General features: G+C 53.9%; 1 protein-coding gene across 5 annotated transcripts in view; it reads right to left on the reverse strand.

Moving 5' to 3' along the window:
• Nucleotides 1–23616, reverse strand: part of ptch1 (patched 1) — a 48722-nt gene that overhangs the window by 8607 nt on the left and 16499 nt on the right. For all 5 annotated transcript variants that reach the window (XM_035521969.2, XM_035521970.2, XM_081707381.1 and 2 more), the window contains 11 exons: nt 20882–21029; nt 19318–19449; nt 19055–19210; nt 18802–18900; nt 16905–17030; nt 13928–14046; nt 8357–8849; nt 7756–8065; nt 5992–6134; nt 3430–3616; nt 1223–1503 (listed from right to left, as the gene is read on the reverse strand). In XM_035521969.2, coding sequence (XP_035377862.2) covers nt 1223–1503; nt 3430–3616; nt 5992–6134; nt 7756–8065; nt 8357–8849; nt 13928–14046; nt 16905–17030; nt 18802–18900; nt 19055–19210; nt 19318–19449; nt 20882–21029 — 2194 coding nt within the window. The remainder of the gene's footprint in view (nt 1–1222; nt 1504–3429; nt 3617–5991; nt 6135–7755; nt 8066–8356; nt 8850–13927; nt 14047–16904; nt 17031–18801; nt 18901–19054; nt 19211–19317; nt 19450–20881; nt 21030–23616) is intronic.

Here is a 23616-nt window from a genome sequence, read left to right on the forward strand (position 1 = left end):
ACGTGTCAAGACGAGCGCCTTCCCAGCCGCAAGGCTTCCGGGATATTCCGGGCTCAGAAGCACATTTGTGTTTGTGAATGACGGCCAGTTGTGTTTCCGAATGGCTGTCATTTGTGCGCTTCCGCGGGATCGTCCTAAACCGACATTTCTCAGCGGGAGAGCCGGCCGACAGGACCGTCTTGACAATGCAGGCGATGAGGGGAAAGGTGGGGAATGCTGGAAACCTCTGGAGCTGAGAACACAGCCTGCGTAGACGACTCTGTGTGGAGCTTAAACTGCCTCCCGGATGAGGAAAGTGGAGGCCGTAATCAGCCGATGGGTCTCGGGTTTCTGGGGGGGCTGAACAAGGGGGAACGAAAGGGACATTCTGGGCCGGGGATAGGGGGTGTATGGGGGGGTTGTGGGAGGGTGGGTGGGGTTAGAGGGGAAGTTTGGGGGGGGGGGGGGGTGTTGTCGGGGAGGCTGCTGCCACAAAAGCAGGATAGTAAAAGCGGAAGCGGTGCAGTAACTGCCCCTTTCATCTGTCCGTCACAGAGGGACAACATGACTAGATGGCTAAAACACAGCCTGTAGTAAAACAGGCGGTGACCATGGAGGTGGGGTGGGCCGATGTGCTACGATAAGCGCACAGGCGTGTACTTAAAACAAAGACGAACGTCGGAGAAGGCCGAGAGGGCGAGGGTCTATTTTGTGCGCAGGGCGGATGCGGTTGCTGTGGTAACCCCCTCGGTCATTTACTTTAGAGAAATACCCTGAAAGGCTCCATGCAGACTAAACAAGCTGGGCCTGACAAGATAATCACAAAGAGCCCGGCTGTAAAAACACAGGTTCTGTCGGGCTCGGCCTGCCTCCTCCCTCCCTGCTTTGCCTCATTCTGCCTACCCTCTCCCTGCCTTGCCTCGGTCTGCCTCCTCTCTCCCTGCCTTGCCTTGTGGTCTTAGAAAACGCATTTTAATTACTCGCAAGCTTCAGCAAAATCAGCGAAAAGACTCTTATTGTGAAGGTGTAGCCGCATAAGCCAACAGAAGGATGTGAAGGTGCAAAAAACAGAATAAAACATCAGTGTTGGATAAAAAAAATAAAAATATGAGCGCGAAGGTGAGAAAAAGCACGTTACCGCTGTACACACGTGTTCTACCAAGGTACGTGTGAAGTTTTAACAGAAATGGGGTCACGCGGGGTAAGGCTAAAGTAAGCGTCAAGGCCACGGCGAAGCACTCACGATGATGCCGGCCGTCCAGGGGTTGAGCAGGAAGACGGCGCACACCAGGAAGGTGCAGGCCAGCACCACACTGATGAAGAGAAGCAGCCAATGGCGGAGCCCCACGTACTGCTCCCAGAAGTGGAACGGGTAGCCGTTGGGGTAGCTGGCCACGCCCCGCCGGCTATAGTCGGCGCAGATGGCACGCACGCTCTCGATGGCCTCCACGAAGTGGGACGTCTCACGCAGCCCGTTAAGGTAGAAGGGGAACTGGGCATATTCGATGGGCTCTGCAGCAGGAACTGGTTTGGCGAAAGAAAAAACAAAAACAAAACAAAAACATACATACATCAGAAACAAAAAACGAAACCCAAAAAACCAGAACAAATCGCCACTGATAGACTGGGATTCTTATGCTCAGCTTTTATTTGTGCAGTTTCTTTGCTGAGTCTTTGCTAACGAGGTTTACTCCCACTGTAGTACGGTAGTGAAACAGAACCTCAGTCGCCTGCTAAAACGATTTTCCTTCCGGTAAGCTAATGTGTCGTCAGACCAGAAAGCAGGCCCTCTGCAATGCGGTACCTGAGCCACCCTCCTACCTACGCTTCCCACTATACGTTTTGCCATTTCGCCACGACAGCTTCTGGGGAGACACGGGAGGAATTACCGGCTATCAGCTCCCGACATGCAGCTAAGTGTCAGCACTGACACTGATCGGTTGTAATTACGCTGTCAGAAACCTACCCCCCTTTCCCAACTCATCAGAAGCGCCACTCAAAAGCACGTCCATCACGCAGAGCACGGCTAACCACAACTTCTTGCTGCAAAACGTGACCTGACACGCTCTCACATGCATCCCCAGGGTAAAAAAAAACGCTTATGCTTTGATTCGAAGCCAAGTTAGGACCCCTCCTACGCGTTGTGTGTGTGTGTGTGTGTGTGTGTGTGTGTGTGTGTGTGTGTGTGTGTGTGTGTGTCCCCATGGGTGCTCAGGACGAAGGCTTGCTGCCCCCAACTCCTCTCCTCAGCTGGGCTTTCATGAGCCTCCCCACCCATGACTCATCGCCGCTACCAGTGACCTGGAAGTGTCGTTCTTAAAACCACAAATAAAATCGCAAGAATGTGACCTGGACTGCCTACCTCTCTGGAGTTAGGTGTGTGTGTGTGTGTGTGTGTGTGGGCTCCATTTACAGAAACATGGTTTTGCCCCCATTATAATCTCCAAGATAAATTTTCCGTTAGGACGGGAGTTGGACGGTGGCCGGCCGTGCTGCGAGCGCTCTGGTGTTGAGAAGTCCTCTCGCCTTGTTATCCAATCATGTACTCTTGAGCACCCCCTGCGTGCAGGCCACCCGCTACCCACAACCACACTCTGATCCTGATCCTAGGCGACCTCCCACAAACTCCCCGGGGGCAGCTTCCCAACACCTCCGCCAAAATCCCAGTACTAATAATACTGTACTAAGATCGTGATTCTGTGTCCCAGCTCATGCCACCGCTAATCAGTTCCTACTGCAAACTCTCAACGCTGCAGGCCGTATCTCAACGCTGCAGGCCGTATCTCAACGCTGCAGGCCGTATCTCAACGCTGTAGGCCGTATCTCAACGCTGCAGCCCATATCTCAACGCTGTAGGCCGTATCTCAACGCTGCAGCCCGTATCTCAACGCTGCAGCCCGTATCTCAGTACTGTAGACCATATGTCAGTACTGTAGACCATGTCTCAACACTGCAGCCCTTATCTCAGCACTGTAGGCCGTATCTCAACACTGCAGCCCTTATCTCAGCACTGTAGGCCGTATCTCAACACTGCAGCCCTTATCTCAGCACTGTAGGCCGTATCTCAACACTGCAGCCCTTATCTCAGCACTGTAGGCCGTATCTCAACACTGCAGCCCTTATCTCAGCACTGTAGGCCGTATCTCAACACTGCAGCCCTTATCTCAGCACTGTAGGCCGTATCTCAACACTGCAGCCCTTATCTCAGCACTGTAGGCCGTATCTCAACACTGCAGCCTGTACCTCGACACTTTGACCCGTCTTTCCCAAATGCAACCCCTCTTTCGATTCTGCACTCCAGCTCTCAAATGGTGCAATACTGGCATCACTTTTCCATGCATCCTGTTTAAATACAACACACACACACACACACACACACACACTCTCACACACAAACAGCGAGCATAGAGCTTCAGGTGGAAAGCAGCACGGCGCCTGGGTCGTACTCACTGGTGAGCCGGCCAATGGAGATGGAGTCGGTGGGGTCGTGAATCCACTCGGGTGGGTGCGGCCGGATGCTGGCCTGAGAGGCGGCGTAGGCCACGGGGTCGTTGCTGACCCAGGCAGTCAGGTAGACATAGAAGGCGCTGGGGTTGATGATCCCGTTGGCATCCACCAGCCGGTGCGCCGTGGTGACCTGTGGCAGAGAAAGAGAGCCTCAGCACCACGACAGAACCGGAGAGAGAACGACGACCTCCTAGGGGTCAGGGTCCTGGGCCTGGATGAAACCTAAACTGGAACAGAGCCAGTGTTTAGTCTGGAGACTTGGGCTTAAGCTGTGTCTGGGAAACTGGCACCATAAGAAGTGGTTAAATCAACATATTGCTGCAAGTTGGAATGAAAAGTTGAAAAGAGATGTTGAATTGTGCAAAAATGAAATGGGATACAAACAGCTCATTCATTATCATGTTCAGTAGGGAGAGTGTAATACTTCCCCCAACACACACACACACACACACACACACACACACACACACACACGGGGAGCTACCTGCCGGGAAGGTAAAATCATTACGATATGGTTCTCTTTGCCCCACACAATTCTCAGGACAATAAATCCACAGTCTCTCAGTCAGGAGGTGTGTGTGTGTGTGTGTGTGTGTGTGTGTGTGTACGGTGGCTGGGGGGGTCGAAAGAGAGACCGTGAGGGAGGGAGAAATTGCTTGAGTTAGTGTAACAATAAAAAAATTGGCCCAAGTCCCCTGGGTGCGCCTGTGTGCAGTTAACCTCGCTGTTAACACAGGAGGGAAATGCCACCCAGCAAATGGAGGGGAGCTATAAAAATAACACAACATCTGTACAAATGCTGCTAACACTTGCGTCTCCTGACCCCTATGGATACCCAGAATGCCCGGCGCCACTGCGCGTTCCTGCCCCGGGGGATGATAAAGTTGACCCTTGACAGATGCAGTAAAATGAATTAAGGCATTAAAAAAAGGATTGTATACCGAACACACTTTGCAAAAAAAAAAAAAAAAAAAAAAAAAAAAAAGACCATGCCATGATTTAGGGCAGAAAAGTGAACAATACAAGATAAATCTGTTGTAAAACACGTGTGAGAAATAAAAACAAAAAACAAAACAAAACAAGTCTTTGTAAATAAAAATAAAAAATGGATTCATGCTTTCATTAATAAGATGGACGACGGAGAACCGGAGGCCCAGACACAAACACGGTCCATTCGGAGAGGAGGAACGGCGAGAAGACAAGCAGTGGGTGGGAGGTGTTTGGGGATTTGGGGGACGACTTGGATTCCAGAGGTCTGGATTGAATTAAGCCGCAGGATAGGCAACAACTGTATGTCTTCAAGCTGTCATGAGGAGGCTGTGACGCGAGGCCCGTGGCCTTCTGGCCCACTGACCCCCCCCCCAAACACACAGCCGCAGGAAATGACATCACAAGGCCGCACACCAACGCAGGCCACTGCCCCTCGACCGACCTATCCCCGCCCCCAACACACTCGCTTCTTTGGCCAGTATGCAGACCACACTCGAAAACAAGGGAACCCAAATTGGATTCTTCCTGTGTGTGTTTGGCAGCAGGGTTGATGCACAGAAGAGAAGCATGTGAGTGCTCAACGACCCCCCACCCCCACACCCCCGCGCCCTCTGGCCTGGCAGCTATCCAGACGTCTCCTGTTCAGTGTGTGTGTGTATGTGTGCGTGTGTGTGTGTGTGTGTAGAAGGGGGCGTGTCTGAGGGGTGTGTGTGTGTGTGTCTGTGTGCGCGTAGGTAAGCATCAGGTGTGACAGTGTGTTTACAAATGATTGAACAAGTGAGTGTGTGAGTATGCAGAAGGGAGAGTGTCTGAGGTGCGTGTGCACGCGTGTGTGACAGCACAGCAAAGGCACAAAGCAGCCTAAATGAAGCACTAATTGCTTTTTCAGAGGCGAGCAGCATCCCCACTGAGGGCCTTAAATTCCTGTGCTTGGTAAAGCGATCAGTGTGAAAGGGAGAGCGATGGAATGAGAGCGAGATAGAGGAAGAAAGAGGAGTTGCAAGAGAGGAGGGGGGGGGGGAGATATGGAGAGGAACAGGTACGGTGCGGATGTGTGGGGGTGCGTGTAGGAACGCACTATCTGTGACGACGCAGATAACCAATCCCGTGTCCCGACCCAGCGGCACAGGACAGTCCTGCAGTGTCGTGTGTGAGCTCGCGTGCGAGATCGTGTGTGCTCCGAGCAACGCTGTTGCGCTCCTCTGGGCCTCTCCGGTTCCTCCCCCGTGTGCTGCTCCATAAAGGCAGATATATAGGGGCTCCGTATTCTCTCTAAGGCTCAGTGGGGAGACGCGCATTCATGTTGTCAGCGCCTTTTGATGAAAAAGTGGCGCGTGACTTAAAGAGCCACAGACAGATGTGCTCCCGTCCGGACGCCACCCAAGGCTCTGCCGTGCGGCTAGCGGGGGGGTGGGGTGTGGCCTTCTGTACTCGAGAGCAGGTCCACTGTCACAGGAGGGGAAGGGGAGGGGAGGGGATGTGGCAAAGTGGCTGGGCTCCGATTGGCCGGCTTACCAGACTGCGGTTGATTGGCTTGTCTCTGCGGCCCGTCTGAACCAGGAGCTTATAGGCCAGGACAGCGTCATCAGAGCCGTTCTTGTAGTTCTCCTCAGTGATCCTGCCTGCACGCTTGTCCTTATCAAACGCCTCCTGCAGGCCTGCACACACACACACACACACACAGACAGACACAGACACAGACAGACAGACACAGACAGACACACACACACACACACACAGACACAGACACACACAGACACACAATGAGAGAGTTATCTGACGATCAAAACCCAGAACCCAAAGCACGGATTCTTCTCAAGTGCTATGAGGAACATGGTGAGTGCGGAGTTCAATAAAACTCCCTCACTCTGCCTAAGGCCCGACCTCAACCAGCCAGGCAGCCCCAGCCCTGCTGCTCTCTCGCTCATTTCTGGGACAAACTTATTTCTCTTGCCTCTCCAGAACAGCGCTCACTCTGCCCCCCCCCTCACCCAATGCCCGCGCTCCCAGTAGAACCCCATTCTGAAATAAAAAGGCTCTGCGGAGGGGTGGAGGAGCAGAGCAGTGTGGCCAGGGGGGCTGGGGCGAGTCCGTGCGTGCTGCCCGTCCTCTCGCACAAAAGCACACAGAACAGCTCCGCGGGCAGGTATGCCATTAACACAGAGCCACTGACTCACTCACACACACACAGAGTAGAATGGGGTTTGCCTTTGAATGCATCCCACCCAGGATTACCCGGAATTCTAAGAGCTTGTCACATAAAGTGCGTGTGCGCACACACACACACACACACACACACACACAGTAGGTACATGTCCTCCATCTCTCTTCTCGTTCCTTTTCTTGCCTCTTTATTGATAGTCCCCTTTTCACTCGGCCTCTCTCGATCTCTCTTTATGGAATCTTAAGCCATTAAATGTGTTATAGCTTTGAGGCTTAGCTGGCTGATTTATATTTGTGAAAAACAGATGAGCTAACGATGGCAGACCGAAAGAGGGATTCTTCGAAGGCACGCTCGCATGCACGCGCATGTAGGCACGAACGCACGCACACACACACACACACACACACACACACACACACACACGCACAGAGAATGAGGGAGCGTCTGGATTCTGGACTGTCAGTTATCTAAGACAAATTAATGATCACCATCGTATTACAGTGACGATACTCCACCAGCAAACCAGTATGAAACTCACCTGACCTCACACACACACACACACACACACACACACACACACGCGCGCGCGCGCGCACACGCTGAACACCATGTCTCCTCGGCATGTACAGAAGGTCTGTATCTGGGCCACACGTCTGTGATCGTGAGTTTAAATGTCAGTCATTATAAAACATCCATGTATTTTACACGTTCGTTTTATATCCCCTTCACATACATTCAGATATTTTCTCATTTTTCCCCTCCTTTTTTAATATCCTCCTAACTTTATTTGTAACACAGATCCTACACCATGTAAACATTTTTAATATGAAGTAGTGTGAACGCTAAACCCATGGTTGTTCTACATCACCACGCTTTTCTTAAATATTTGATCTGATTTGGTTCCGGTTTTCACAGGTTTTCGTGCGGGTAACCGTGTGCCTAGGAACCGCCGGCTCTGAACGCCCACAGCTCCAAGCCACCCAGGCACCGACCGGGGGCGGAGCGTAGCAAAAACGCGAAAAACCCGCCCAGAGCGGGGGTTCCAGTGGGCAGCAGAAAGGGAACCAGGGAGGGGGGGCGGGGCGGGGTGGTGTAGGGAGCTCGGTGCGCGCTACCTTGCAGCCAGTCACGGAAGTAGTGCAGCCACATGCGGGGCAGGGAGCCGTCGTCGCCGCGCAGGACGTACTTGACGCCGGCGAAGCGGGCGTGCAGCTCATGGAACAGTGGCTGGGCCTGCGCGTAGTCGGCCCGCTGCGTCACCACGTACATGTTGTAGAAGGAGAAGTAGCGAAACTGGGCGCCCAGGAAGTCGTACTCTGCCGTGTCCCGAGGCACGATGTCGGTTAGCTCCAGGCCGTCGCGCACCAGCGTGGTGCCATACAGACTAACGCCCAGCAAGGCGAGGAAGAGCAGGATCACCGCCACCTGAGGTCACACACACACACAGATGAGTCACAGCGTTTTCACTCGCAGTCGTGCTAAGAACTTTCCGCTAGTTTCCATCCAGATCTCGGCCCCCGTCACTAGTTCACGCAGCCGGTCCACATTTGTTAAGATACTCTGTTCTGGTTCTGGTCCACTTGTTCTACTCTGTGGCCCCAGATCTGAGTTAATCAATCAAAGAAGGGCTCAGTCCTGTTAGCAATGGGGCAGAAACGTGGACGGCCCCAGGGGCATCCCCGGGGCCCGTTAGCAGGAGTAGCCCCCTCTTCTTACCTTCGTGGTGGGCTGCAGCAGGAACGGCGCGTAGTGCTTCTCCGCGAACCAGGCAAATGTCCAATGAGAGCAGGCCGCCTCCCCCTGACCCGGCCCCACCTCCCCGGCCCGCGACAGGAGGTCCCTCGTGGAGCTAGCGCCCTCCTCGCTCCGGTAAGAGGCGGCGTCCGGGGGCGGGGCCCCATGGGCCGGGGGGCTCCGGCGCATGCCTGCCACCCCACCGCTGTTGCTGTTGTTGTGGTTGGGGGCGGGGCCGGGAAGGTAGGGCTGCACGGAGATGCGCGAGCGCGGCTCGGCCGTGGTGTAGTAAGCTTGCGTGCGCGGGTCGTACTCGGTGCGCAGCTGCACGGTCGACTGCATGGTGATGTGCGTCTGCTGCGCGAAGCCGTGGCTGCCGTAAGGGGGCGGCGGGCTGTAGCGGCCCGCCCCCTCGCCCGCCCCCTCGCCGTACGCCGCCACGGGCTCCAGCTGGATCACACGGTTGCTGCACGGGCTGCGAGGGGAGAGAGGGGGGGGCGTGAAACACGTTGCCACCGGGCCACGCCGTGAATCTGAGCCTGCTGGGTCGGACCAGAACATCGACAGCCCTCGAGAGAGAGACATAAAACGGTGGAGGTAGTGTGTGCGTATGTTAGATCAGGTGGCGTGTGTGTATGTATGATCACTGTCTTATGTCTTATTATACTATGGGTGTTCATGTGGGTTGAATGGCAGTAATTGTTATATGCAAACAGTAAATGCAATCAAATGGCAGCCAGGAGCGATTAACAGACAGGAAGCAGCTGATTGGGAGCGGCGTTCGTCAGTCACAGCGGAGGGCGAGGCTTCAGCCTCAATTTCCTGCCCGTGTTTGGGAGCGTGACGGAGAGAATGCAGTGCGTGCGTAAACCTGAGAGATTTCTCTGAGAGTCTAAATCTCTCTCTCTCCCTCCCTCCCTCCCTCACTCGCTCCCTCCGTGGTTCTCTCTCCCTCCCTCCCTCCTCACTCCCTCCCCCCCTGGTTCTCTCTCTCTCCCTCCCTCCCTCCCTGGTTCTCTCTCTCTCCCTCCCTCTCCGGTTCTCCCCCCTCCCCCTCTCCCTGGTTCTCCCCCCCTCCCTCCCTTCCTCCCTGTAGTTCTCTCTCTCTCTCTCTCTGGTTCTCTCCCACTCCCTCCATCTCTGGTTCTCTCTCTCTCTCTCTCTCTCTCTCTCTCTCTGGTTCTCTCCCACTCCCTCCATCTCTGGTTCTCTCTCTCTCTCTCTCTCTCTCTCTCTCTCTCTCTCTCTCTCTCTCCCTGTAGTTCTCTCTCTCTCTCTCTCTGGTTCTCTCCCACTCCCTCCATCTCTGGTTCTCTCTCTCTCTCTCGCTCTCTCTCCCTCACTCGCTCCCTCTGTGGTTCTCTCTCTCCCTCTCCCTCCCTGGTTCTCTCTCTCTCCCTCCCTCCCTCCCTCCCTATAGTTCTCTCTCTCTCTGGTTCTCTCCCACTCCCTCCATCTCTGGTTCTCTCTCTCTCTCTCTCTCTCTCTCTCCCTCACTCGCTCCCTCCGTGGTTCTCTCTCTCTCCCTCACTCGCTCCCTCCGTGGTTCTCTCTCTCCCTCTCCCTCCCTGGTTCTCTCTCTCTCCCTCCCTCTCCGGTTCTCCCCCTCCCCCTCTCCCTGGTTCTCCCCCCCCCTCCCTCCCTGGTTCTCTCTCTCTCCCTCCCTCCCTCCCTCCCTCCCTCCCTCCCTCCCTGTAGTTCTCTCTCTCTCTCTCTCTGGTTCTCTCCCACTCCCTCCATCTCTGGTTCTCTCTCTCTCTCTCTCTCTCTCTCTCTCTCTCTCTCTCTCCCTGTAGTTCTCTCTCTCTGGTTCTCTCCCACTCCCTCCATCTCTGGTTCTCTCTCTCTCTCTCGCTCTCTCTCCCTCACTCGCTCCCTCCGTGGTTCTCTCTCTCCCTCTCCCTCCCTGGTTCTCTCTCTCTCCCTCCCTCCCTCCCTCCCTCCCTGTAGTTCTCTCTCTCTCTCTCTCTCTCTGGTTCTCTCCCACTCCCTCCATCTCTGGTTCTCTCTCTCTCTCTCTCTCTCTCTCTCTCTCTCTGTAGTTCTCTCTCTCTCTCTCTCTGGTTCTCTCCCACTCCCTCCATCTCTGGTTCTCTCTCTCTCTCTCGCTCTCTCTCCCTCACTCGCTCCCTCTGTGGTTCTCTCTCTCCCTCTCCCTCCCTGGTTCTCTCTCTCTCCCTCCCTCCCTCCCTGTAGTTCTCTCTCTCTCTCTCTCTCTCTGGTTCTCTCCCACTCCCTCCATCTCTGGTTCTCTCTCTCTCTCTCTCTCTCTCTCTCTCTCTCTCCCTGTAGTTCTCTCTCTCTCTCTCTCTGGTTCTCTCCCACTCCCTCCATCTCTGGTTCTCTCTCTCTCTCTCGCTCTCTCTCCCTCACTCGCTCCCTCTGTGGTTCTCTCTCTCCCTCTCCCTCCCTGGTTCTCTCTCTCTCCCTCCCTCCCTCCCTCCCTGTAGTTCTCTCTCTCTCTGGTTCTCTCCCACTCCCTCCATCTCTGGTTCTCTCTCTCTCTCTCTCTCTCTCCCTCACTCGCTCCCTCCGTGGTTCTCTCTCTCTCCCTCACTCGCTCCCTCCGTGGTTCTCTCTCTCCCTCTCCCTCCCTGGTTCTCTCTCTCTCCCTCCCTCTCCGGTTCTCCCCCCCCCTCCATCTCTGGTTCTCTCTCTCTCTCTCTCGCTCTCTCTCCCTCACTCGCTCCCTCCGTGGTTCTCTCTCTCTCTCTCCGGTTCTACCCACTCCCTCCCTCCCTCCCTGTAGTTCTCTCTCTCTCTCTCTGGTTCTCTCCCACTCCCTCCATCTCTGGTTCTCTCTCTCTCTCTCTCTCTCTCTCGCTCTCTCTCCCTCACTCGCTCCCTCCGTGGTTCTCTCTCTCCCTCTCCCTCCCTGGTTCTCTCTCTCTCCCTCCCTCCCTCCCTCCCTCCCTGTAGTTCTCTCTCTCTCTCTCTCTGGTTCTCTCCCACTCCCTCCATCTCTGGTTCTCTCTCTCTCTCTCTCTCTCTCTCTCTCTCTCTCCCCCTGTAGTTCTCTCTCTCTCTCTGGTTCTCTCCCACTCCCTCCATCTCTGGTTCTCTCTCTCTCTCTCGCTCTCTCTCCCTCACTCGCTCCCTCCGTGGTTCTCTCTCTCCCTCTCCCTCCCTTGTTCTCTCTCTCTCCCTCCCTCCCTCCCTCCCTCCCTGTAGTTCTCTCTCTCTCTGGTTCTCTCCCACTCCCTCCATCTCTGGTTCTCTCTATCTCTCTCTCTCTCTCTCTCCCTGTAGTTCTCTCTCTCTCTCTCTCTCTGGTTCTCTCCCACTCCCTCCATCTCTGGTTCTCTCTCTCTCTCTCGCTCTCTCTCCCTCACTCGCTCCCTCCGTGGTTCTCTCTCTCCCTCTCCCTCCCTGGTTCTCTCTCTCTCCCTCCCTCCCTCCCTCCCTGTAGTTCTCTCTCTCTCTCTCTCTCTGGTTCTCTCCCACTCCCTCCATCTCTGGTTCTCTCTATCTCTCTCTCTCTCTCTCTCCCTGTAGTTCTCTCTCTCTCTCTCTCTCTGGTTCTCTCCCACTCCCTCCATCTCTGGTTCTCTCTCTCTCTCTCGCTCTCTCTCCCTCACTCGCTCCCTCCGTGGTTCTCTCTCTCCCTCTCCCTCCCTGGTTCTCTCTCTCTCCCTCACTCGCTCCCTCCGTGGTTCTCTCTCTCTCCCTCCCTCTCCGGTTCTCCCCCCCCTCCCTGTAGTTCTCTCTCTCTCTCTCTCTGGTTCTCTCCCACTCCCTCCATCTCTGGTTCTCTCTCTCTCTCGCTCTCTCTCCCTCACTCGCTCCCTCCGTGGTTCTCTCTCTCCCTCTCCCTCCCTGGTTCTCTCTCTCTCCCTCCCTCTCCGGTTCTCCCCCCTCCCCCTCTCCCTGGTTCTCTCCCCCCCTCCCTCCATCTCTGGTTCTCTCTCTCTCTCTCTCTCTCCCTCACTCGCTCCCTCCGTGGTTCTCTCTCTCCCTCTCCCTCCCTGGTTCTCTCTCTCTCCCTCCCTCTCCGGTTCTCCCCCCTCCCCCTGGTTCTCTCTCTCTCCCTCCCTCCCTCCCTGTAGTTCTCTCTCTCTCTCTCTCTGGTTCTCTCCCACTCCCTCCATCTCTGGTTCTCTCTCTCTCTCTCTCTCTCTCTCTCTCTCTCTCTCTCTCTCTCTCTCTCTCTCTCTCCCTGGTTCTCTCTCTCTCCCTCTCTCCCTCTCCGGTTCTCCCCCCCCCTCTCCCTCTCTGGTTCTCTCTCTCCCTCCCTCCCTCTCTGGTTCTCTCTCTCCCTCCCTCCCTCCCTCCCTCTCTGGTTCTCTCCCCCCCTCTCCCTCTCCGGTCCCCCCCATATCGCTCCCCGGTTCTCTCCCCCTCCCTCCATCTCTGGTTCTCTCTCCCCCCCCTCTCTCCCTCCCTCCCTCCCTGTGGTTCTCTCTCTCTCTCTCTCTCCGGTCCCCCCCCCTCTCTCCCCGGTTCTCCCTCTCCGGTTCTCCCCCCCCCTCCCTCTCTGGTTCTCTCTCTCCCTCCCTCCCTCCCTCCCTCTCTGGTTCTCTCCCCCCCTCTCCCTCTCCGGTCCCCCCCATATCGCTCCCCGGTTCTCTCTCTCTGCCTCCCCCCCTCTCCGGTTCTCGCTCTCCCCCCCCTCTCTCTGCCCAGTTCTCCCTCTCTCTCCCCGGTTCTCCCTCTCTCTCTCTCCGGTCCCCCCCCCTCTCCCCGGTTCTCCCTCTCCCCCCGTCTCTCTCTCTCCCTCCCTCTCCGGTTCTCCCACCCCCCCCCCTCGGTTCTCGATCTCTCGCTCTCTCTCTCTCTCTCTCTCCGGTTCTCCCCCCCCCCTCTCTCTCTGGTTCTCTCTCTCCCTCCCTCCCTCCATCTCTGGTTCTCTCTGCCCCCCCCACCTCTCTCTCCCTCTCCGGTCCCCCCCCTCTCTCTCTCTTCCCGGTTCTTCCCCCCTCTCTCTCCGGTCCCCCCCCCTCTCTCCCTCTCCCTCTCCCTCCCTCCCTCCCTCCCTCTCCGGTTCTCTCCCCCCCCCTTCGGTTCTCTCTCTCTCCCCCCCTCCCTCTCCGGTTCTCTCCCCCCCCCCCTTCGGTTCTCTCTCTCCCCCCCCCCCTCCGGTTCTCCCAACCCCCCCCTTCGGTTCTCTCTCTCTCTCTCTCTGCCTCTCTCTCTCTGGTTCTCTCTGTCTCTCCCCCTCCCTCTCTGGTTGTCTCTCTCCCTCTCCTAGCCCGACACACACACCCCACACACACACCCCGACACATACCACACACACACACACCACCAACCACACACACCACCAACCACACACAAAAACACCAACCACACACACTACACATACAGACGATTACGACACCTCAAAATGGCATAAAGCCAGAACAGAAACTGGCTACCCCCCTCCCCTCCTCTCCCCTCCCCTCACATACGTCATGTATACACCTTGAATGCATGATGAACAGGACTTGTACGCTGGTGGATGGTGGTGCTAATATCCCAGAGACAGGTCACCTCATCTTATGCCACTGAGAGGGAGTCACATGGCTGCCTGTGTGTGTGTGTGTGTGTGTGTGTGTGTGTGTGTGTGTGTGTCACCTGACGAAGCAGCAGAAGATGTCAAAACGGCGGTCTTCTCGGCGATACAGGTCCATGCTTAATATGGCGGGGAAGATGAGCAGCACCATGGCGAAGTTAAACACCACCACGACGGCAGCCTGAGACAGGCAAGTGCACACACACACACACACACACACACACACACACAGTTACAGAAAAAGCATGCTCGAACAGAAAGCGCACATCTGGGTTACGGGCACTGCCCAAACCGCACAGACTGAACAAATTCAGTTTCAAAACAACTGCCTTGGTCTGAAAAAACCTGGCGCACACACACACACACACACACACACACACACACACACACACAGACACAGAGAGACACAGACACACACACACACACACAGAGAGACACACACACACACACACACCACCCAAGACTCATCTGGAAGGCGTCGGGTGGCGCGGCTGGAACCTGGAACGTGGGCAGGCGAGCTATTACACAGGCTGCAAGGATGAAATACTGTGCGTGGCCCTGCAGCGCACGCTGAGATAAGCTCTTACAGCTCTGCAGAGCAGATTTAGCGCGCTGAAAAGTACGGCAGACTGGAAACGCTCCCCCTCGCCCGGAGAGAGAGCGAGCGGGAGGGAGAAGACATGAAAATGAGTGGAGAGGAAGAGAGAGAGAGAAAGAGAGCAGGAGAGCAGGCAGATTGTAGCATGCCCGGTCTGGTTAGCTTGATTTCATTTGACTTTTTCTGCCCGTCGTGTTCCTAGGTGGAGGCAGGCTGCGTTCGGCTGCCAGACCACCCAGAGAGTAGCAGGCCGACGGGGTGAGGAGGTGCTGAGCGAGGCTGCACACCTCCCAGCCCGGAGACGCACCCTCTCTCCGGTTTCCTCCTCTGCTGTATGTTCACTGCAGGGGCCACCGATACGCCTGCTCCTACTTTTAAAGGAGCGTCTCACGTGTGAGAGTGTTTGTGAGGGTGTGGGGGTGTGTGTCTGTGCGTGTGTGTGTCTGTGGGTGGGGGTGACTCGTGAAGAGATGCAGGAGAGCGGAGAATATAAAGGCTGAGTGTGTGTGTGTGAAGCAGCAGCCCTACAGATGAAGCGCTATGAGGGTTGGCGCACACACCCCCCCCCCCCCCACACACACACGCACTGAGTCACACAGAACCACACAAAGTGAAGCCTTTGGCTCCAGTGTGGAGAACTTCTTTCAACTGCTTCATGCACCCACGCACACACTCACAAATTTCCCCACATACTATACCGATCATTACCAGCGTTTTGTCCTCTTGAGACTATACTCTCTGCTGTCGTTTGAATGACGTCACGGTACCGCCACGTGTCCATCACCACGTTACTGCTTTAACTGCCTGTTCTGAGTCTTCCGCTCCACTCGCACAGGCCTTATGTCCCAACCGGGAGGGGCACAGGGACAGAGACGCCTCGGATGGTACCACGCAGGTCACCGGGCAGCTTACAGTGAACATCTCACTGGTAGACCTCGCCGGTCTGCTTCTTGCTCTCTCTCTGAAGGTGAAGTGAGGCAGGCACGGTTTGAATCCCACAGTTCTAGTAACAGTGAGATCTTTCCGTTGAAGGCCATTTGATCGTGTGCGTGCATGCTGTCGAACAGATGTGATCGGGACCGCAAACAACACGGCGTTTGACAGACGATGTGTGATCCGTCTGTCCACAGACGGCAAAACGCAGCGCATGTGTGTGTGGTTATCATGCTTACGGTTGCCAGCTCTCATGTCATACAGCAACACACACACACACACACACACACACACACACACACACAGCAAAGGGGGAGGGGGATAAAAAAGTGGAAGTCGGATTAAATTCACTGAATTAATATCCAATGCTGTCACTGCTCGGAGTGTAGGAGCTGGGCGAGGTTCGAGGGCATTATGGGTAAACGCGAACCACCTGCTGCAGTGCGCCAAGCAGGTGATCTGGCGTTTGGGGGTTCAGGGGGAGCTGCGGACTGGCGCTGCCCCTGCAGGTGTGGCAGCTGGGAACTCTGGGAGCGCCCTCGGTGAGCAGAGTGGGAAAAGGGCAAGAGGACATCTCCACTCACACAGCTGTGCAGGTCGACCGCAGTGAGATCGCTTCACCTAAAGGCCGAGGGGTTAAGCGGGCGCGTGGGTGTGTGTGAGTGTGCGTGCGTGTGTGTCTGTGTGCGTGCGTGCGAGTATGCGTGCGTGCGTGTGTGTGTGTGTGTGTGTGTGAGAGAGTATGCGTGCGTGTTGGGGAGCTGGGGGCCATATGCACATTGAATTGGTGAGGTTAGCAAGGTCACCTAATCAGGCAGGTCAGAGTGCATGTGCACTTATATGCACACACACACACACACACACACACACACACACACACACACACACACACACACACACACAGGTCTAATCTCATCCAGGACCCAGTGTGCATTTTGGAGGTGCCAGTTCAGGCCTTGCCTAGCTCCGCCCACCAGCAGCCGGTGGGCGCTTCTTCTGCTTGCACCACACCAGGCCGACACAAAATCACGCGCAGCTGTCTGAAGTCTCGGGCACGCATGCACACCCCCACACCCCCTCACACACGCACGCTGACAATGCTAATGCACATACTAAACCTGCCAAGCCAGAGACCCTTTAACAACCTCCCACACAGATGCCCCACAGAACACCCCCCCCCCACCCGAGGATTCAGTTATGTGTGCTCAGGCCACAGCTTGGGACGCATGTGGGCTGTACCACTAATCAGCCACAGCCGGGGGAGTTACAGGCAGCATCAGGCGTCAACCTGTCACACGCTCTGTTTGCTGAATGAAATCCATAAATGTCGCCTGGAGAAACCTGGAGCCAGTGAAGGCTGAACAGAAGGCCTCACAAGCACGCATACACGTGACCGCCCGCCAACACAAAAGAAACGTGGGTCTAATAAGGACATAGCAAACTCCTGCAGAACTCAGCAGCTGAAATGTACAAGCACATATAGACACACACCTACACACACTACATACCTGCAGGGAGAAGGCCCGCAGTGCTGGGATAGGGATGAGGGCAGCCATGAAGAAAGCCGTGATGTTGCTGATGGAAGTCAAAGCCACGCTGGCCCCCGTTCTCTTTAAACACTCGCCTGTACGGTCCTGCAGTGAGGAACACACACACACCCACACCCACACACACACACACAGAGCATGGTTGAAAAACAAAGCCCCTCTTTCACAAACACTTATCTCTCGTTTGAGACGCTTGCAGGTTCCACGCGAGTCACGGGCTGGATATCGTCGTGGGAACGCACAACTCACCCAACGTCCCTCAAAACATCGCCTCCCCCGTCTGGGGCAGCTCACCCAGACATGGAGGGCTACGGCCTCATCTCTACCACCCCCCGTTAGGGACGCCACTCGGGAAGGCCTGCGGGACAGCCCGTCCGAGAGAGACGGCCCACCGTCTCCGAATCTGCCCCGGCATCTTAACGAGCTGAAGCCCTGATGAAAAGCCTTTTCTTTCTAATCCACCATTATGTGGCTTTTTATGAAGGGGAGGAAATTTTAAAAAAAAGCGGGGTGGGGTGGGGGTGGGGGTGGGGGTTTGGTTGATTCCCCCCCCCCCCTTTATCCCCAGCCCACGCAGAAATATTTTCCATGGAAGGCAGGAGATAGATGTTTGGAGAGGCGCGCTGGGGGCCGCCGGAACACGACCGGCTCATTGTCTTGTTAGGATAAGCTCCCCCTCTCTTCATTTCAAAGCCATTCAGACTGTTGTTGAGGATAAGAAACTGTTCCAAACTCACACACACACACCCACGCACGCACACACACACACCCACGAGAGGGTGGGTGCTGCAGGGGTAGAGTGGGAAGGGAAGAGGTTGAGAGTAGAAGAGTGTGTGTGTGTGTGTGTGTGTGTGTGTGTGTGTGTGTGTGTGTGTGTGTGTGAGAGAGAGAGAGAGAGAGAGAGAGAGAGAGAGAGAGAGAGAGAGAGAGAGGAGAGAGAGGGGGGCATGGCAGTGTGTGTAGCAGGGGGGACGTGCAGGACCACACAGCGAGTGTGGGGAGTCAGATGGGCAGGGCTTGCCGCTCCTGCAGGGCTCTGTTTACTCTCCATACAAAAAGGTGCAGCAGTGCACACAAACACGTCCCGGATACATGTCCCGACGCAACCTGAACCCTCAACTCTCCTGTCCCGCGCGCGCACACACACACAGGCCAGATATAGACAGACACACACACACACAAACAGACAAACCTACACAATTGTAAACACACCAAAATAGATAATGGTTTAATCTGCAGTCTCTGCCTCAGTACATTTGTATTGCCTAACTACCACATGGACATTAATGTATGTTTGTGCAGCAAGCACACATAGCTGCCTGTGCAGGGTTTACCAGCAAGTAGCTTATGGTGTAACAAACGGGAAATCTAAATATCACGATAGGGAAAGTCACCTAAACCAGGTCATGCATGCACGTCCCCGCCCCCAACGACCTGCAACCAAACATCTACGTGTGATGCGGGTTAACCAGCGCAGGAACATGTGCCGTTCACCCGGCCGCACCCCGAGGCCCTCCGAGCTGCCCGCACCCGGCCTGGAGTGCCTCCCCTGGGGGCCCTCGGGGGGGCGGGCGGCCCTCTGTGACGCTGCCGCACATCAAAGCCTGCGAGGGCCGGGGTGTGACTCCCATCACAGGCCAGGACAGGCACCCACACACATTCCTTCACGCGACTGCGAGCACGATGGCGGCGATTCTCACACACACCTCCACCGGCACCAGGGGCCACGCCGGCTTGTCTCCGCACAATCTCGCACGGGCGGTTAGAGATCGGGGGTGGATTAGCGGGCGGCGGAGGTGAGTGAGGGAGAAGAGAGGGCATGAGACAAAGAAAGGGAGAGGTAGAAGGGGTTACTTGCCTCAAAAGGGATCCTCTTGTTTTGGCCGGTCTCGCTGAAGGCGTGAGCGAGGAGAAATACGTCGTCCACTCCCACGCCGAGGGCAAGGAATGGCAACACCTTCAAACACACACACACACACACACACACACACACACACACACACACACACACACACACACACACGCACACGAAAGACACTTGAAAACACCAGCCTACCGTCAACTAACAGCAGCTTTGACACCCTAGGTGACACTTTGTGTGCACGCCGTACCTGAGTAGTGGCAGCGTTGAAGGAGATGCCGATGAGCGAGCAGAGGCCAAGTCCGGCGGCGACGGACAGCGTGACCAGCAGAACACCGGCCAGCCCCACGGCCCCCTGGGATCGGGCACAGTCCCACCTCAGCATGGTCAGGCACGCGTAGGCCAGCTGCACACAAGCACCAGACAAGCAGCCCACTCAGCACCCAGGCAAAGCGCCCCGCCCCGCCCCCACACGGACGTGGGTGTGCACTGCATCGTAACGCGCATAGGTACCATGAGCAGGTAGCCGCTGGCAATCCGTATGCCGCTCACGCTGGAGAAGGACTTGAGGATGTCTTCCAGAGTGGTGGTGGTGAAGGTGAGAACCTTCTGAGAGGAGTTGATGGACACGCTTTGCTGGACCTCCTGGAGACGGGAGCGCACAGGGACAGAAAAACAGGGCTGGGGGGTTCAAAGGTCACCTGAACAATCCACTGCAATCAAACTCGGCTACTCAAGGTTACAGGATCATTCCACCTATAACACCAGAAACAATAATCGCTATGGACATCAGTTTCCAGTTCCTGGACATATAATCTGGAACTGGTGACGGCTCCATCAAACCACACACAGACACAGACACACACACAGAAAAACAAACACATTCAGGCACTCACACAGACATACTAAGGGGGTAACCCTATGCCAAGCAGGGGTCAGAGCTTAAACAACCCAGACCAGATGATGTCACACACAAACCACCAATGGGACAGCAGCTGTGAAAGAGATTGAGCGCTGTGTAGGTTAATGTGTTCCAGACGGGCTCCCACCACACACACACACACACACACATACACACATACACACATACACACATACACACACATACACACACACACATTCACTCTCTCTCTGCCTGGTTGGGACTAGTACTACAAAAAGATCATATCTTCAGTGGGTTCACCCTCTACCTGACTGAATTCTGCTGGTATGCTTCTTTTGTGCGACTCTAGGACTCGTACGGCACCACAGAGGCATCCAAGCATTAATCCCCCAAAAGCAAGGAGGAAAAACATGTTCACGACTTAACTCTGACCCCTACGCACTGCCAAAGAAAGCAGATTCTCTCTCTGGCAGTCAAAATGTCACATGTGTGCTAAAAGTATATCCAATACCATAACAGCTCTCCTGGGTATACAGTAAGCTTCGCTCACCAGCGGTGGAATTTGAGTGGCCTGCCTCAAGCACATGCTCTGAAGTTGTGCCGGATTTGAAGGCGACCTTTCCTGACCTTTCCTGATGCTCCTCCCAAGTTCACACATAATGCAGGCGTTAACACGGAGGAAAAGAGGGGATGAGGGTTCTTTCTGAAGCGCCAAACAGCTGGGTCCTAACCTTAAGGGTGAGGGCGAGTGAGTGAGAGAGAGACTCTGGAATGTGTACTTTACTTATGACTCGGGGTGGAATGCCTTCACACACACACACACACACACACAAATTCGCTTGTGCGCGTCGTGTGTGAGTGTGTGTGTCCAGTCACAGTGCAGCGAGGCAGGCTTTGATGTAGGTACGTCATAGTACGTCAGAATAATTCATATGTTACGTGGGACAGCCTTTTTCCGACGTAATGTAACGGCGTGAACTGCGGGAGATTATATGAATGACATGAACTGCAGACCTTTTCTCACTGTTCAGGTCTCGTCAGTGCCACCATGGAGTTTTTAGCTCTATTCTGCATCTCAAATGCCTTTTGACTTTCCGCCACTAAAGAGCCCGGCCGCACGTGCCGTTCATCGGGTACGCCACAGCCTGGCTTTGGCCCGGAGGGGCCGAGGGATAGGAAGTCCGGGCCTTTTACCTCGGAGTACCTCCTCTGCCAGGCCTCCAGGATGGCGGCTGCCTTTTCCTCGTTCCAGTTCATGTGCGAAACCTTGTTGTAGCCCTTCAAGTGCTCGTACATCTGCTTGGGCGTCATGAGCTGGAACATGGTCTGCAAAGCCTGGGCGCTGAGAACAGGGAGAGATGGAGGGGGAGGGAGAATCGTGAGACGGAGAGATAGAGGCAGGCACATCGTACTCCACAGCCTCAACCCTAAACCAAACCCTAACCCTTAACCTAAACCTAAACCTAACCCTTAACCTAAACCTAACCCTTAACCTAAACCTAACCCTTAACCTAACCCTTAACCTAACCCTCAACCTAACCCTCAACCTAACCCTCAACCTAAACCTAACCCTAACCCTTAACCTAACCCTTAACCTAACCCTTAACCCAAACCTAACCCTTAACCTAACCCTAACCCTTAACCTAACCCTAACCCTTAACCTAACCCTTAACCTAACCCTAACCCTTAACCTAATCCTTAACCCTAAACCTAACCCCTAACCCTAAACCTAACCCCTAACCCTTAACCTAACCCCTAACCCTTAACCTAACCCCTAACCCTTAACCTAACCCTTAACCTAAACCTGACCCTTAACCTAAACCTGACCCTTAACCTAAACCTGACCCTTAACCTAAACCTGACCCTTAACCTAACCCTAACCCTTAACCTAAACTTAACCCACAACCTAAACCTAAACCTAACCCATAACCTAACCCTAACCCATAACCTAACCCTTAACCTAAACCTTAACCCTTAACCTAAACCTTAACCCTTAACCTAAACCTTAACCCTTAACCTAACCCTAACCCTTAACCTAACCCTTAACCTAAACCTAACCCTTAACCTAACCCTAACCCTTAACCTAATCCTTAACCCTTAACCTAACCCAACCCTAAACCTAACCCCTAACCCTAAACCTAACCCCTAACCCTAAACCTACCCTTAACCTAACCCTTAACCTAAACCTGACCCTTAACCTAAACCTAACCCTTAACCTAAACCTGACCCTTAACCTAACCCTAACCCTTAACCTAACCCTAACCCTTAACCTAAACTTAACCCACAACCTAAACCTAAACCTAACCCATAACCTAACCCTAACCCATAACCTAACCCATAACCTAACCCATAACCCTTAACCTAAACCTTAACCCTTAACCTAACCCTAACCCTTAACCTAACCCTTAACCTAAACCTAACCCTTAACCTAAACCTAACCCTTAACCTAACCCTTAACCTTAACCTAAACCTAACCCTTAACCTAACCCTTAACCTAACCCTTAACCTAACCCTTAACCTTAACCTAACCCTTAACCTAAACCTAACCCTTAACCTAAACCTTAACCTAAACCTAAACCTTAACCTAAACCTAACCCTTAACCTAAACCTAACCCTTAACCTAAACCTAACCCTTAACCTAAACCTAACCCTTAACCTAAACCTAACCCTTAACCTAACCCTTAACCTAACCCTTAACCTAACCCTTAACCTAACCCTTAACCTAACCCTTAACCTAAACCTAACCCTTAACCTAAACCTAACCCTTAACCTAAACCTAACCCTTAACCTAAACCTAACCCTTAACCTAAACCTAACCCTTAGCCTTAACCTAACCCTTAGCCTAACCCTTAACCTAACCCTTAACCTAACCCTTAACCTAAACCTAAACCTAACCCTTAACCTAAACCTAAACCTAACCCTTAACTTAACCCTTAACCTAAACCTAACCCTTAACCTAACCCTTAACCTAAACCTAACCCTTAACCTAAACCTAACCCTTAACCTAAACCTAACCCTTAACCTAAACCTAACCCTTAATCTAACCCTTAACCTAAACCTAACCCTTAACCTAAACCTTAACCTAACCCTTAACCTAACCCTTAACCTAACCCTTAACCTAACCCTTAACCTAAACCTAACCCTTAACCTAACCCTTAACCTAACCCTTAACCTAAACCTAACCCTTAACCTAAACCTAACCCTTAACCTAAACCTAACCCTTAACCTAAACCTAACCCTTAATCTAAACCTAACCCTTAATCTAAACCTAACCCTTAACCTAACCCTTAATCTAAACCTAACCCTTAACCTAACCCTTAACCTAACCCTTAACCTAACCCTTAACCTAAACCTTAACCTAAACCTAACCCTTAACCTAAACCTAACCCTTAACCTAAACCTAACCCTTAACCTAAACCTAACCCTCAACCTAACCCTTAACCTAACCCTAAACCTAAACCTTAACCTTAACCTTAACCCTAACCCTTAACCTAAACCTTAACCTAAACCTAACCCTTAACCCATAATCTAAACCTAACCCTTAACCCATAATCTAAACCTAACCCTTAACCTCACCCTAACCCTTAACCTAAACCTCACCCTAACCCTTAACCTAAACCTCACCCTAACCCTTAACCTAAACCTCACCCTAACCCTTAACCTAAACCTCACCCTAACCCTTAACCTAAACCTCACCCTAACCCTTAACCTAAACCTCACCCTAACCCTTAACCTAAACCTCACCCTAACCCTTAACCTAAACCTCACCCTAACCCTTAACCTATACCTAAACCTAACCCTTAACCTAAACCTCACTCTAACCCTTAACCTAAACCTCACTCTAACCCTTAACCTAAACCTCACTCTAACCCTTAACCTAAACCTTAACCTAAACCTAATCCTAACCCTTAACCTAAACCTGAACCTAA

This window comes from Electrophorus electricus, chromosome 25 (assembly GCF_041902795.1).
Source record: "Electrophorus electricus isolate QZ-2024a chromosome 25, ASM4190279v1, whole genome shotgun sequence".
NCBI classification, from domain to species: domain Eukaryota; kingdom Metazoa; phylum Chordata; class Actinopteri; order Gymnotiformes; family Gymnotidae; genus Electrophorus; species Electrophorus electricus.